The 16,471-nt window shown below is 40.7% G+C and overlaps 1 protein-coding gene across 2 annotated transcripts in view; it reads right to left on the bottom strand.

Annotated features, from left to right (window-relative positions):
• The window catches only part of LOC109859213 (zinc finger protein 395), a 77,846-nt gene that overhangs the window by 45,152 nt on the left and 16,223 nt on the right, over nucleotides 1–16,471 (bottom strand). The window contains exon 2 of one of the 2 annotated variants that reach the window (XM_020437223.1): nucleotides 4,781–4,864. The exons of the other annotated variant lie outside the window; for it this stretch is intronic. Coding sequence (XP_020292812.1) covers nucleotides 4,781–4,864 — 84 coding nt within the window. The remainder of the gene's footprint in view (nucleotides 1–4,780; nucleotides 4,865–16,471) is intronic. 2 annotated transcript variants of the gene reach the window in all.

Genomic DNA, 16,471 nt, shown 5'->3' with positions numbered 1-16,471 from the left:
CTCGTATTCTCGACACAGTCAATTGCAATTAAATGATTATTTTCTTGCAATTACTCGATTTATAAACAATTCACAAGCATTATCGGAATGACAGTTCAGTAATCTTTCAATCCGTGTTTGATACACACACACGTGTGTCTACTATGTATTATCTTATCGTAACGTAATTTGGTTGCCAAAATATTTTCAAATCGTTGGGTTGCACGGTGGAACGCAAATGGCAAAACAAGATTAACGCGCGATAATTACGGAATGCAGATACGTCGAAAAATCACGTACATATGTGTATATGAATATCGTGCATTTATGTTCATGGCGAAAAACAACGCGGAGTAATAATAATTTTGAAAGCAATGCTGCTGAAAAACAGCAAAATATAATCTTCCGTACGCGTAACGATCCCCAGTAACGGTTTATTAAAAGATCGTTTTGCAGTATATGATTTAAAAAGAAACTTTTTAAGCATTGTAGGAAATTAATTATTTTTTTTTAAAGACAAGTCAAATTTCGTGTACACAAAACATTATATTTAAATTATCTGACGAGTTAATTGAGTAATACAAGCTAATGTGAAATACATATCGCTGATTAAAATTCTTTTATAAAAAGAATTTTGTAAAACATTGTTATAAGAAGAATTTTTTTGTTTTTTAATTAACAAATGAAACTAAACGCTTTTAAGTCCGTCCAATATATCGATACGAATATAAAAACATTTTGCTTAATATTCGACAACGTTTCGATCGATGATATGACGTAGAAAAAAAGCACGTGCGCGCGTGTCACAGTCGGAACCAAGTCACGCTTTTCTGTCGGTGATCTTCGGAACGTATTTCTCGCACGAAAAAAACCGTTCGAGACAGTTCGCTGCATCGCGGTATCGAATTTCAACACACTATATATCATATATATATGATATATAATGTGTGTATGTGTGTGTGTGTATATATATATGCTCAACACGCCAGTGTACAAACGCGCGATCACGAAACGTAGCCAACGGAGCAGGCTATTAACCCGTGGCAATGTCGTCATTATATTCACATTATCATTACTCCATTCGTGTGCGTGCGACGACGACGCATGCGTGTATACATGTATATACGCGTGCATTCACGCATTTTATCGCGATTGTTCGCGAAGTGACGGTATTATGCCGGTTCATATGGACCTCGAATCGATATTTCGTGAATTTTAAATTAAATTGCATATTTGTTCGGTACACATATGCATATATGTATCTTTATATTCAGACTTGTCACCGGAATTAGAATTTTCACAAATATTGAGCTTGCATCAACCACGCGGTAATGCACATTTAGAGGAGTGTGTGTTACACACATTGGCTTTACATTTAATTTTTATTGACGCGTTTCTATAGTCAGTGCGCGTACGTGTGTAAATAGTTCGCACGGAACTGATTGATGCGGTTAATGTGTGGTACTATGGCCAGGACGTCAACACTAGGACGTCAAGCTGGAACTATGTAATACTGAAAATACATAGCAATCCGCGAATACACGAGACGAATTGCTCGTTTCGCATATTGGATGCCATGTACCGCATGAAAGCTCTGTAGTAGACAGATCAACACGTCATCTTCTCGAGTGAGAAGCGCGAACTGCGTGATTGGCGGTGCAATCTTTGAAAATTTAATTCTTAAATCGTAACAGAAATTTATTGTACATAACAGAATTGTTATTTAAGTAAAAATTAGTACAAACAATAAATAGATAGAATATCTATTTACTGTCAATGTATCGTCGCACTCAAGCAGCTCAATAATTTGTCTGAAATAAAATTCACATCCATATAATTGTTCTTTTCCCAGAATAATCTATGATGTCATTTCTCAAAGTATTGATTTTCCTACTGAAATGTTTGTAATATGTTATATATAAATCGTTGCAAATAAGTTTGCAAACATTTTGGCACACTGCGGTGTGCATTAATTTTTTTTCGGAGAGAAAGTAGAGGCTTTCCTTCTCTCTTTCTCTCTCTCTTTCTCTACGCATGTTGAATTTCCCCTCCGGAAGGCATTAATGCACCGTAGTGTATGCCGACATTCGACATTTCGCACGAGAATATAACATCACAGCCCACTTTGCCCGTGGTATAATAATGGGTCCCGGCGTTTTCTCGGGGAATCCCAATCTGGGAATTCCGACGTAAACGTACGGGCGACCGTTCTCAATAGTTGCGGACAACAATCTCGCTCATCTTCAACTCCGATCGCCGTGAGGAGCGAGAAGCGCGACAATGTGGGTAACATCCGCGGGAATTTATCTGCGACACACATGCGCAGATTGTTCGACAATGACATGCTTCTTCGTGTAGATTCTGTCGATTCTGTCAATGTCGATAGAAAGCTGTCGGTTTTCGCAAAAATGGACGCAATAAGAAAAAATTCTCTCGTACGTAGAACAATTTCTCATGCGTGTAGAACATATAAAAGGTTGGTCAAAAAGTTTGTTTTTTTTTTTTTTTTTCAATGTGAGAAAGAACCTCGTGGCAATTGCTAATTTATAGCAAATTTTATAGCAAATCTTCATTTCTAGCATAACCTAATCTATTATACACAGCAAATCTCATCTATTACGTACAATCTGAAAATAGTCACGTTATCCCGCTAGAAAACTATTTACTTTTGCATTTCAACTTTTAAAAAAACTAGTTAGCAATTTCACATTGGACACTTCAATTTCAATGATCGACCGAGTTTCGATTAAAAAAAAAAAAAAAATTAAAACCGAAAAAAAGATCAAATTAAAAATTTAATAACGAGAAACTGGACGAAATGTTTTGACGTGTCGTAGTCGGGATCTCTGTTTTAGAACCGCTCCGCGCTTGTGTCATTACTATTACTACTCTAATGGTATTACGCCAGCCTTTTACATACCGTATAATAAAATCGTATAATAAAATCCGAATATCGGAATATTTCGATATCGAGAAGCTTCACATATTTCATAGTACGGAATTAATCCGTGCACGTACAACGCGCGCGCGTCATGTTTTTTCTTGTAATATAAATTCGCTGAAGGCTTTATGCCGACGAAGGGAAAAGGGACTAGTCGGTTGGAAAGTTAATTAATTTCGGTAGCCGTAGTATCATAGCGCGTATCTATGAACTCCGGCGGAAGTTAGGAATCACGCGCGAATAAATTCTGCATATAAACACAGTAACTAAATAAAATGTTGTGTACAGATATGTACATGTGCCCATGTTTCCCCAAACAACTTCACCGTGTACTTCATTACTTCAATGATAATTTTAGCAATTACTAAGCAATTAAATTAGACACGGTGCGCGGGGAATGGGAGACTTTTCGTTTCGGGGCGTCCGCCTAACGTGTGTATTATCGGCACTGATGCGTTCCTCATTCATCAGCTGGTTACAGTTATATATGCAGCTGTCAAGCGTTATTCGATACTCCCGGCTTATCTGCGTTTGCAAGATTTGCACTATGCGAAATTGTATATAGGAGCAGCAGTTCCTTTCAGCCTGCGACTTTCAGACTCTAGAAGCTGAATTGAATTGCTTGATCTTGCAGAGCACAAGACTCTCGAAATATACAACGTAATAGCGAATAAAGTAGAAACAAATTTTTTTTGTAATTGCAGTCCCATGTGAATATTCGTTTACGAGCATTTTTTTTACCGCTCGTATAGCTTTCCTCTTCTTTTCATTGTTGGCGCAATATTAATGACAACGCGCTCACTCGCAATTTTTCTCGGTACGACATACGTTCTATTAAAATCGCAATATGAGCTCGAATTGCAAAGGCGCACCATGTGCGCTCGAAATGGTACAAAAGATGCGTGTCGACAAAAAAAAACACTGTGCAGTGTGTACGTGCAATTGCACGTGTGTAGCAGTGTTCAGCGCAAACTACATTGTCATGGAAATCGCCACGTCATAAAACTTTTATTGTCGAAAAACACATGTTACATCGAATTACAATAGCTATAAAACATATTTTGTCTGAATATATCATAAATTATAATTAATTTCCGAATATATATGAGTATATTTTATTACACAAGCATGAGTATTTTTTTTTTAACGCCGAGAACTTTTCCCTCAGTACGCGCGCTCGCTGATGAACTAAGGCGTGTCACCATAATAGGGTACAGAGCGCGTCGAGTAACGGTTCCTCCGTGGAGGCGGAAATTTCAATAAAAGGAGGATAGCAAAAGATCCGCGATCGAAATAGCACCTCCTGTCTGACGAGCAAAGTTCAAGCGGTGGAAGAGAAGCGCACGAGGATCTTCTGAGTCAATTTTTCCGGTTGAACCCCCTCCTTCTCTTGCTTCCACGACCGCCGCAACGCACAAAGGTCAGGGTACAGAAAGAAAATATAAAGGTCGCTCGGCGGTGCGGGACATGATCCGGGACAACGAGTAGGAAGGTGCAACGACAGGTGAAGGCAGATGAAGAATGACGACAACAACGACGAAGACGACGACGAGGAGATGATGGTGAAGGAAGTTCGCTCGTGTGAAGTTGTGCCACGCTCGCTGACGCTGCAAGCCACGTGCCTGTGCGCGAGAGAGGCGCGCGCGGTTCGAAGCACTTTCACCGGTCACTTTCGAATTTCTTTCCGCCCCGCTCGTTCTTACTCGTGATATCGCTCGATGTTTACGCGCGGTCGATAAACGTTTATATCTTCTCAAGAGGGAGAAAGAGAGAGAGAGAGAGAAAAAGAGAGAGAGAGAGAAAGAGAGAGAGAGAAGAAGAGAGGGAAGGGAGAGACCGATTGCGAGTCGACGACCTTACCTTCGCTCCTCGTTCAAACTCTTGCATCCGACGTCGCTTCCTCCTTCCTTCCATGTTCCGTTTGTACGGTCCGCGGTTAAACGTCTGAAAAATACGTTCGTTAGATATAACGGTACCAAAACCCGATGACATCATTCCGTTTGACTGTGGTAAATATTTCGCGAACGGGGAAAAAAAAAAGAAAAAAAACTCGGCGCGATGCCGTTATAATTGTTCGAATCAGAAAATGTAAACCGCGTAGGTTTCGGTAATTTGCGACAGGATACGTGTAACTTACGTGCCAATTAACACAGTTTTCTCTGGTTTTGTATTCTCACAAGTTAAAAGTCAGTCTCGTCGCGCTTATATTAACGCGTACGTTCGCAATCTGGACGTCTTCAGCGAGCTCGCCGATCCGAAACCACACCGCGTTCACAATATCTGATTAAAACTTGCGTTTTTCGAATTAAGTTTAATCTTTAATTTCATCGAATAATTCCTATACAAAGTAATAAAATGTATTTATGTTAATAAATGTATGTGTGTACGCACAAGGAATAGCGCGTCCGTTCGCATATAATTACGAAGGTATCGCGGCGTAGTCGCGTAACGTTGAAGTCGAAAGTGTTTGATCGTCTTGTCTTGAGTGGAAGCGTTAACGTGTAGTGGTAAAGCGGCGAAAATTCATTCCGCGGTGATCGTCGTGTGACAAATTTAGGACAGCAACAAACAAAACGCGTGCATTCCGTTTGTGAGCGGAATTGCTTTCGTTCGCGTCGAGCAAGAGAAAGACAGACCGATCCACGCGTTGCGGCCGGAGCGATGCGGAGATGCCGCGCGACCGGATTGTAAGTGAGGAGATTGCGAAACGCAAAATGCCGGGTGAAAGTGCATTTGCTTCATTTCACAAGTACTCCTAAAGCAACCGGCGCGGCGCGAGCTCGCGCCGCCGCCGGTGAAGAGTTTCGCTAGACCGAGAGAGCGTGTTGCAACGACAAAATCGCCTCTCGCTTGTGCAACGGGATTTACTTAGACAATAAAATGCGTCGAGATTAAATCGAATGCAACCGCCGGCTAAAACCGCCGTGCCGCGAATATGCTATTGTGTTAAACGCGCATTTAACCCTCTATCGGCAAGTAATAATTCCATTTCATCGCCGCGCCGCAACTCGAAGCATCGGTTTGATCAAGCAAACGTATAGAACACCAATCTTTTATTAATTAACTAAGAGAACTTCAATAATTAACAACATACGTGTCCCGGATTATTTTGTAGTCTTTTTTTTCGACTTTTTGAAAAACACATATAATATACATGTGATTTTTAATAGCATTTAAATGATTTAAAAACAAAAAAAAACGGTACAAACAAGGTCAGGATACAGAAAGAAACAGCAAAAAGATCAGCTTTGTTGTAAGAAAGTGTAATTTATAAATAAAGTTAGAGCGCGCGATATGTGAGTGTAATAATTTCTCGCGTTGGAAAAGCTCAAACCGACTTTTTTTCACATCAACTTAAAAAAAAAATTATATCTTGAAAGCGTGCACATAAGCGCGTTAAAACGTCTCAGTTGTCGTTAAACACGTAGATGTATGTATGTATATTCTTTTTTACGATATTATAAACAGTGAGTTGAGCGAAAGAGCGAATTAATTCAACCTGTTTGACTAGATATTTAATGTTGTATTTCGCTTAATAATTCTGCGAATAGATTATTATTTCCGTCACATCTCGCAAATACAAGCTGCACGATAATTGGAATAATTAGATCACAAAACACATTATTTTTCTCCACAAATATTTCAATACTCGTTTATAAAATTAAAAATAAATTACGAATGTCGCAAGAAAAACGTTTTCGCAATAATAATGATTGCAAAATGAGACGCGTGCGCAAAAAAAAGTTTCGTAAATATGCGGACGATACAAATCATGCATTGTAAAATCATAATGTAAACAAAAATTAGCATCTGTTTTCTAATTTTCGTGTTCGTCCGACGAATGTGTTTATTGACAACACCTGCGAGATATTTTACGACAAGTAAAAATCGCGGGTCTCCCAGGTTTTTCTCATATTGCGCATAAATTTGATTTGTTTGATCGCGAAAGGAATGTATATACACGCGCGCACAAGGAATCGCGAGATATAGTCGCCAAATCGCGTCGTACTACAAACCAGTCGAGGTCTTTCCGGGTTTGGCTGCGCTACGGTCCTACTCCCATGGCGTTGCCATAAAACAGGAAAGGATTGCCGCATTCCATCAAAACAATGATAACTGTAAATTCGAGCTCAACAGATAAAATTGTACAGAATTTGTATAGCGGATCGCGCGCGTAGAAGAGATCTCGCTATTGAGCAAATTTATTTTTGCATGTATTGCAACAAGAAAACTTATATTTTTACAAAGAATTATTTTAACAACGTATCATCGCGCTATATATATATATATATATATTAGATAGACTGTATGTGTGTGTGTGTGTAATGTCTATTTCAACTCTTAATTATTACGTAACGCCGGAGAAAGGGAAGTTAAGGCTGAATTTTTTTATTCCTTCCATAACTTTCTAGTTGTGCGATTGCGCCGGGGGTGGCAAAACTAGGATCTCGATATAACAAAATCCCGTGCTTCTAACGCGCGAGATAAAAAGACAGCAAACATTTACATGTGACTGGGATTTTGAACGCGTAAATAAATGAACCAAATAATTTATTCGAACTGTAGTACAACGATCTTTCTTCGTTATTATCTATAAAATGCTTCATTCGATTTCACGGATGACGGAGACCGTCACCGTTCAGTGAGCATTTAGAGACTCTCGAACAAACCAAGTTCGCACGCGAACGAGTGTGTTCAACTTTGGTTCCGAACGAGTAACAAGTGTGTGATCTAAGAATGTCAGCAAAAAATTGGCCACTGTAAACGAAGCCATGACCCGGATCGAAGAATGCGCTGAGATTCGGTCGATGTTATAACGGGACGCACAAAATTTGCTTTACTGCGGAGAGTCTGATTTTGTACGAGCCGCCGGAGCAGCAAAAGAGCGTGACGACATTTCTCTTGTAATGTGATTTTTACGCGCGTGTCTTGTTTGCCATACCGGCACGACACGGCGTTTCTGGTGGTTTTATTCGAAAAGCAATAACGCCGTGGAGAAACAACCGATTGGTTAATTTTGTGAATATAACAATATGTTGTTTTTTCGCTCGTTTCAAAGCAAAGCGGTAAAAATACTGAATTTTCACATCACTTCAACTATAAAAAATTCAACTATAATAATAAATTCAACTATAATAAAACTCTCGCCGTTAAAAATTATTATTATCATCGATGAAAAGTCTTTTTTTTTTTTCATTTTCTAGCTTCTTATATACGGGATCCGCATATTTTTTTTTTTTATACGTGTAGTCAACGTGTAGACAATATCCTTTGATTTGCGACACGTTAGCTACACGGGTCTTATTAACGGCGCTTCTGTGCTTTTATTATAATCTTGCCTCATCCCGCGTTGGCGATTGCGGCGGGACGATGTTTAGAGCATGGAAAGAGAGTCCGTGGGATGACATTACGAGAGAAAATCGTGACGACGTGTTAGGGTAGGGATTACAAGCCTCTCTGACGTCACGACTTCGATCGCCCACGAGTTGCAGATCTCTCGCAAACAATGAAAACTTCCTCTGTACAACTGAAGCTTTCTTTCTCTTTCTTTTTCTCTCTCTTTCTCTCTCTCTCTCTCTCTCTCTCTCTCTTTCTTTTCTGTCTCTCGCAACTGGCGTCATTCATACTGTTTTATGCTTCATTTCTTGCATAACACCCCAAGGTTGCGCCTTCAGTCGTGCTCTCTGTGCTTTATTTTTGTCGCACCTTGAACTCTCGTCTATTGTTGCTATATTTCAAGAAAACTAAAAATATAACCGCGCAAATTTTCTTCCGAAACACATCGCCAGGAAACTTCTCACAATTCTGTGGCAGTATTGCGTGCTGTCTTTATAGTCTGCTTCGAATCCCGGACAATGTACTCTGTGACGAGGCACAAAAAAAAACAAAAAATCCAAAAAGTCTCAGATGCTTTTTTTCCAACACGTCATCTGATACAATATTGCACTATTGTCGGTATTAAATTTGTTTTTTTATATAATGATATCAATATATTAATTTTACATTAGCGTCAAATAAATTCTGTTAAAACGTGCTCAACCGCACGTACAGGTATATCTAATTTATGTCTTCGTAAATTGAAATTTCCATCGTTAGGCGTCCACGTTATAATGACAATAGATGTATATTCCTCTTGCTAATAGTCGCATTGGCAAAACAAGCGTTACGTCAACGAGAGAAGCCTGTTTGCGTCGGTAATCGCGTATGAGGAGTCGTGTTTTTCCTTTTTTTTTTTAAAGCATGTTCGCCAGCTTTTACGATTGTGTTTTACCGCGTAAAAAAAATTGCAAAGCGCTGTCGGTGCGAAAAGGACGAGAGTCGCGCGTATTTAAAAGTCGGTGTTTCGCGACGCAAAATTGGAAATATCTCGTTCGCGAATAAGGACCGGTTTACAACTCCCGCTAGCCAAATAGGGACCGCGATTCAAGGGTAACCTTTGTCATTGCTTGCAGCGAATCATTGCGTGCCGATGAATCAGTTGCGCTTTTGACGCGCATGTACCTTGTCATCACACACAAGTGACGGTATCTTCCTCGACAGATAAGTCACGTTTTCCTTTGTTCTTCGACGACGCTTTAGATCGATTGGAGTTCCCTTTCTTGCTTCATTGGCGGTGTTCGCCGACAGTAAGTGAGTTGCAATAACATTTGTTGCGCGTAATAAACTCTTCCCAATGTGTGTGCATATGTAGTCGTATTTGTATTAACAGAATGTAATTGTTCTCTCTTTTCGCAGTTTTATAAGTTTTCCCAACAATGCAATTTGTGTTCCCAACAGCTCGTTTGTATAGTCGTGAGAGTTTTGAAGTTTTAAACGCATATATATATGTATATATACATGAGAGAAAGAGGAGAGAAAGTGTCTATCAACTTGAAATCGTCGCAGGACGGAATGTTTCTCATTCGCAATTCATCGTATAGCAATCGGGAACTTCTTCTGTCCGGAAAATGTAATCCGAAATGTAATTCAAACGGGTACATGTATATACGTCTGTCGAGCGCACACGTATCCGTCAGCTGAGAATTTCCAACTTCCTCGTGATTTTCAAACGTACAGCAGCTCGCTCACGCGATAACTTTTCCAGGAAATATGTGTTCCGCGACGCGATCGTTCGAGAAAGCGTCTAATTGCATCCAATTGGCGAGTGGTAGTGTAATACGGGTGGCGGTTTATCTAAAGGGGACGCGCGCGCGAACAACGCGAGCGACGCTCGAATCTGTTATCTGCATCGCGAGCGAGTTTCAAGGATTTCTTTGTTCCGTCGGATCGGCTCGATCTTCATCATCTCGCCGCACCGCACCGCGCTTGCTGCGTCAGCCTTGTTCTATCTCTGTCTCTCTCTCTCATTCCCTCTCGTTCTTTTTTTGTGGCGCAACTGCGTAATCGAGTTTCCACGTGCAGACTGCACCTGAACGTGAGTAACGAGTGTGTCTCCTGGTGGAAAGCGGCCGCACGAGAATCTACAAACGGCCAATCGACGACGGATTCCGCCAATCGCGGAAAAGGACAAAGCCGGAGAGCTTTGTTACGAGGTTGCATCAAGGATTCCTCCCGAGAACGGAATGAGATCTTTTGCTCTTTCTCGCGATACCCACCGCGCGCGGCAAACGCACGACGAAGAAAGAAAAAGCCTCGCGCAACACGGAAAAAAAAGTTAGCTCTCATAGCTAAAAATTAGGTTTGGTTCCTAAATTTTGGTAGTATTATGGACACCTAAGCTCTTAGTGCTACAAGACACATATTTTGCTATTATGTCGACATATTTAGGAATATCAGCAAACTGTTTCTATGTAATAGGAAATTTTATAGCTACAGCAGCAAATTCAGTTTCAGCAAACCGTAATTAGCTGTGGTAGAAACTATTTTTTTTCCGTGAACGTATCCTTTACTGTCGCGGATTTTATTAATTTCTCGAAATAATTCCAATGCGTCTTGGATGAGCTTCTTTTTTTTGTTTTGAAGAATTTTAATCTTCGATCGTGATTCTGATTTAACCAAGAACAAGACACAAACATTATGGTGTCCGAAAAATATCTCCGTAAAGTCGTACACGTTACATTGCATTTAGCAACTCATATTGAAAAGAAGATAAGCTCATCTCATTATGCAATGTGTGAAAATTTGTTTCGTCGATTGATCGATCAGAACTGCGGCAATTAAGCGATTACCGCGATCAAAGATCGATTAAAACGAATACGCGTATATCTGCATTCTCGCCGAGTTGCAAACCGGGTGAGAAACGCGTCTCTCTAACATAACAAAATAAGAAATTACTCGAACGGCAATAAGAAACTCGGCTTTAACGTCATTCCTGTTTACTCGCCGCGTGTTGCGAGATTCGTATCTGACAAATCGATAAAGCACCTTGCTCGCTCTCAGCCGCAGCAAGTATATATATATAACGCGGGCGCGTAAGATGGTTTCGCGCTTACGCGCCGTGATTTTTTCTTTCGCATTGTGCGTTTCCTGTCGCGAGAAGAGAACGCTTATCTATACAACTCTCACGGTGGCGTAACGGACTGACATTGAAATCTCACATCTCTCGTTACTGCTCGTCGTTGTTGCGAGAAGTAGTTACTTGTGCGCGAGTTATTTTTAAATCCGTCTCGTTCTTCTTTTTTTTTTTTTTTTTATTGACGAAACGCTCTCGATTCCCTCATTTTCTTTCATCTTCAACGATGGAGAAGTAAATCGACGAAAATTTCAATTGTATGAAATAATGCGCGGTATTTATGCGCGCAAGCGCATTACAAAAATGATCTTTTTCACATTTACACTCTATCAGATAACGTATTTAATATAACGTCTTTAATATATTTATTATATATATATAAATATATATGCACTGTTTGCAACAGGTGTATGCAAAATACGATTGCCGCAACCACAGAAATGCAATTTTTCAGTATAATATTTCTCGTCTTTCATCATTGTCATATCAAGTACGTACGGTAAAACTCGCGACACCTTCACAACGATGTCTTATCTTGCGAAGATAAGGCATATACGTTTGATCGATGCTTTATACAGATCGTCCGTGACAAATCACCTGTTCTGATGTGTTCTCGGAATAACGAGAACAAAGAGAGATATAATACGCGTTGTGTTAAAAAAGGTTTTATTTAATATGACTATATTCATACCGTGAAATTGTCGAAATCTCACTTTGTGTTCGGCAATGTTTTTCAAGTTTGTACGAGTACCATTAACGTTACACACCTAACTCTTATATAAATTAAATATGAAAAGTTGAAATTTAGATGTATAATCACAAAGAGATAGAAAAAAAAGATAACAAAACATTTCGACATTATATCGAAAGAAAAAAAACTAAAGAGATTTAAGCGAGAAATTAGTTATAGATATTTAATCGTACAATCAGCATCTTATCAAGAGTAGTGCGCGCCCAAGAATACGTTTGGCACAATCTGTTGGAACTAATACGCTTCTTCGCACTGTTTACAAGAAAAAAACGCCTTTTTATCATTTATAGATAACTTTTTTTAATTTAGGACGTAAAACCGGCGTGCCGCCAAGCGTGTATCGCCGCAGCTGTGTGTTTTCTTGTCACATGTCCCAGGTTTGCCTCTAACGCAATTCGTCGATAAAACAAATAGTTACACCTGTTTTATTTTTTGTAATCTTCCGCTACTTCTTTTTACATAAACACACACACGTCGCACGTGTTACAATAGTGAGAAAATATATTTTCTCTGAGTGAATCATCTATGACGCAATTATTGTTTACGCATGTTAAAATGTTTTTGTTTCTAACCGGTTGTTGTTTTCATAAGTGCGTTATGTTGAATGATTTCACAAACACGCTAGATTCTGCGTCATTAGTATTTCGACGTATTGCCTCGAGACTCCAATGCTAGACTGGGGGGAGAGGAAAGATTCAGAAAACAAACCGAGTGAAAGTCTTTACGGTTTCTGTCTACATAATTCGTTATCAATGACAGCCACTACGACAAAGACGGGTTACTACGTAGTAATGAGAATCGCCGTGACGACATATATATATATATATATNTTTTTTTTTTTTTTTTTCATTCGGCCAGCCCGGTTATTCCCGGCAATCGGTCGCCGTGTCGAGTTACTACGACGATGTCATTCGCGCTGTTCAATTTGCAACCCCTTCCCCTCTTCCCCCGTCCTTCTTTCCGCGAGAAGAACGCCATCACTGAAACAGTAAGAAGCGAGAGACACGTGCCACTTAGTCTATAAGAAACGCGCGTAAAGCGCGCGAGCAAAACAACGCGTCCAACAAAAAACATTCACTTTGGTTTTCCTTGATTGAAAAACCAATGTGATTAAACGAGCGTTTGATTTCTAAAAACACACAAAAAAACACTAAACGTAAACGCGATATAATTTCTTCTCAAATTGTTTCGATTATTAACGTGCGTTGCGATAAAAAAAAATACATTTTCGATTTCCGAACGTTTTTTGTTTTCTTGGCGTGAGCTGAGAATACCGATTAAAATTAAACTGTTATCTCTCTCTCACACACACACACGTGTCTTCAATAAAAAAAAACAAAAACTTCGTACCTTATCAACGTGTCGTGCAAAAAAGGAAATTACTTTTTCTACGCACAATAGCGTTCGCGCTTTATTAGCCTCGCTCAAGGTGATTCGAAACGACTAGTTGGTCTCGATCGGACGCGCAACTGATAATTCCACATTCCGTGACCTTAGCGCACACTCGGCGTCATCGGATTCTCTTTGCGCTACCGGTCTTTTATTGTGCGCGCGCGCCTGGCCTCAACGTCATCGTTGCCTCGCGGAAATCGTCACGGTCGCCGCTATGAGCGCTCTTATCAGAAGCCATTAACAAGTCATAATCGGTTTTTGTTTTTTTTTTAAACGATTGAATTTATTTATCGTAAATTCACGACGCGCGTTGTGTTACGTAACAACACAGCGAATCTGAGAGCGATGATTAAAACGCGCGTGTACGCAGAGTATGTTCGTAATTGGACGATGTTTTTTCTGTTGATTTTTCAAATTAGTTAGGAATCTCTCGGAGTCGATCAATCGCGTATATATACGCGGTAACGGCACTTTTAGCAGGAACGGATGTGTATATATATATATATATACGCAATACGTGATACTTGGCGAACGCACAGGGGAACGACGACGCACGCCAAGGTATTTCCGCATTCCATTTGTGGCACGCGGCACAAGCGAGTGATTTTCCGGATCGCGAATTTTGTTCGCGTCGATTTTTAATAATTGACCGCGTTAATTTCCCTCTGCCCTTCCCTCTCCCCGTTCAAATTCTCTTCATTTCCGTCTATCTCGCGGGCGTGCCGGTGCGTGTATATATATATACACACACACACGCACTCAAGTAAACAGCAGTGGGAAAAGAGAGGACGAAAGGAGGCTAAACGTTCCAAAAAGCAGGTCACCGCGCGACGATAACGGTACAGCGGCGATGGTGCAACGCGGATGGCGTTTGTACGTGGCGGCATAGAAAGAGAGGTAGGTTTTCTTCTTTCTTTTTCTGCGCTTCTCTTCTCTTATTCACAACCGCGACCAACCGTCGCTCGCAATTACTTACTCGCGAGAGTAAGGGCGCGACATTGTAATGACTGTATTACGGGCCGGCTTTTCCAACGGGCGTCATTACAGCTCGTTAACGAAGTTGACTGCATAATCTGGAAAGTCCGAGATCCTGAATACGATTGTTCCGCGAATTCGGCCGTTAATTCGGCTGTCGCACGAATCGGAAACACACTCGCGTGTTTGGTTTTTTTTTCGCGACTCCCGAAATGATCGAACTCGACCTTGAAATAAGCGGCGATGTTGCGGCAGATCTGTGAGATAAATTATACACAGAGATACAAGATGCCAGAAAGAGAAAGATATGTAAAACATGATAAAGACGATCGATAGATTTGTATCTGTTTGTACTTTCCGAAGAAAAAGAAGTGCCTCTTGTATGTACGAGATAAAATTTCTCTCTTACACACACATACGGAAGAAGTGAAATTCTGTTGTACCACAAAAGTATGTGGTATTCCACTTAAAACTAAAAAACAAGTTCTGGTAATAAACCGTAGGTCTTGAAGTACATGCATCATCGTTTGATGTACAGCCACTTTAATACGTGAAGTTTTTTATACTCTTCGATATAATTTTACACACGGGAGAGATGCGTGTAATCCACGATTAATCATTCAATTCGCCAAGTCACTTTACTGAAGAACAAAGCTTCCGTGTAAAAAATAACTTTGTTCCACAAATGTCGTCGTTTCTCTATTTTTAATTTCTATTTTTACACAAGAAATCACTTATTCGTTGCGTCACCGCGTGCGAGTACACATGCGCACGCGAGAAAGATTTCGGAAGATAATTTCTCAGCTTTGACGTTTTCGTTCGTTTTCATTATCGCGAACGATAATGAAACTGACAACGGTTAGACAAGTCGCTATCGCTTAGCGCGAGCCCTCGAATGCGGGAAAAGGAAAGGGGGACAGAGTCCAGCACGGAGTCCCCCGGAGCTCTATCCTTGTTTTCTGCTTGTGTAAGAAGTAACACTCCGCAATAGATCATAACATTATCAACAGCAATTTATTACCTCACATAACACCAGTGTAACAGTAGGGCCAATTACCAAGCGATGCTTTTAATCACGCAGAGCGGATACGCGAATACACGTGATAGTTCGCGCTGCGTTTAATGGCGAGACGTATATACTACGTTATTGACGTAATCGTTACGTTTCTCTCCTTCATTGCGCATAGCGTGTGTGGGCGTGTTTCTGAGAGAATACAACAGTTCAATGAAGTTCCACACACACACACACGCGCGCGCGTGTCTGTATCGAAGGACGAACGAAGAAGGTGTCAACGTTCACCCGCGCGAAAGTGAAAATCTAGGTTGTTGTAAACGCCACGGCGATTGTAAGTATCGTCGTCGCTCTTTAACGAACTCGCATAAGATAATATCTCGATATCAGGCGTCTGGATATACCAGAGTATCGTCGCGTATTATCGCAAACACGTTACCGAGAAAACGAACTGTTTACTTTAATTCTATAGAACGCGCGCGCGCACACACACACACACGTGTACGCGATATTTTTATGTAATTATCTACCATGCATATATTTTTCGCGCGATATTATTGCAATAATATCATGCGATGTAACGATAATAAAACGCGAACAGAAACGATATGTACCTGTTGGATTTTCTTTTTCTTTTTTTTTTTTTTGCTCGGCAGAGAACCAGTTTTTCTTACGCGAGATAGAGAGCGATCGCTGCCGCCAGAAGGTGCAGCAACGGATATTATCCCCCTCGACTCTTGCGACACACTCGGTTATCACCCGAGACGAGAGTGTCAACTCCCGCGCGAAAGTGAAAATCTAGGCTGCGCCCGGCGCTGATACGCTACGTTTGCTCATTGTCGGCGCGCGTGAGGCGGCGGCGGTGGCGGCAAAAGGTCGGCCCCTGCGGCGGAATCTAGGCTGCGACCCGCTTCGCCATATCATTTAGGTCATTGGGTTCGGCCGGGTCCAGCGAAACCGGGTAAACGC

Source organism: Pseudomyrmex gracilis, unplaced genomic scaffold, assembly GCF_002006095.1.
Source record: "Pseudomyrmex gracilis isolate BER0280 unplaced genomic scaffold, ASM200609v1 scaffold_248, whole genome shotgun sequence".
Lineage (NCBI taxonomy): Eukaryota > Metazoa > Arthropoda > Insecta > Hymenoptera > Formicidae > Pseudomyrmex > Pseudomyrmex gracilis.
The sequence above is the reverse complement of the archived record's forward strand: the minus strand, read 5'-3'. Positions and strand labels throughout refer to the sequence as shown.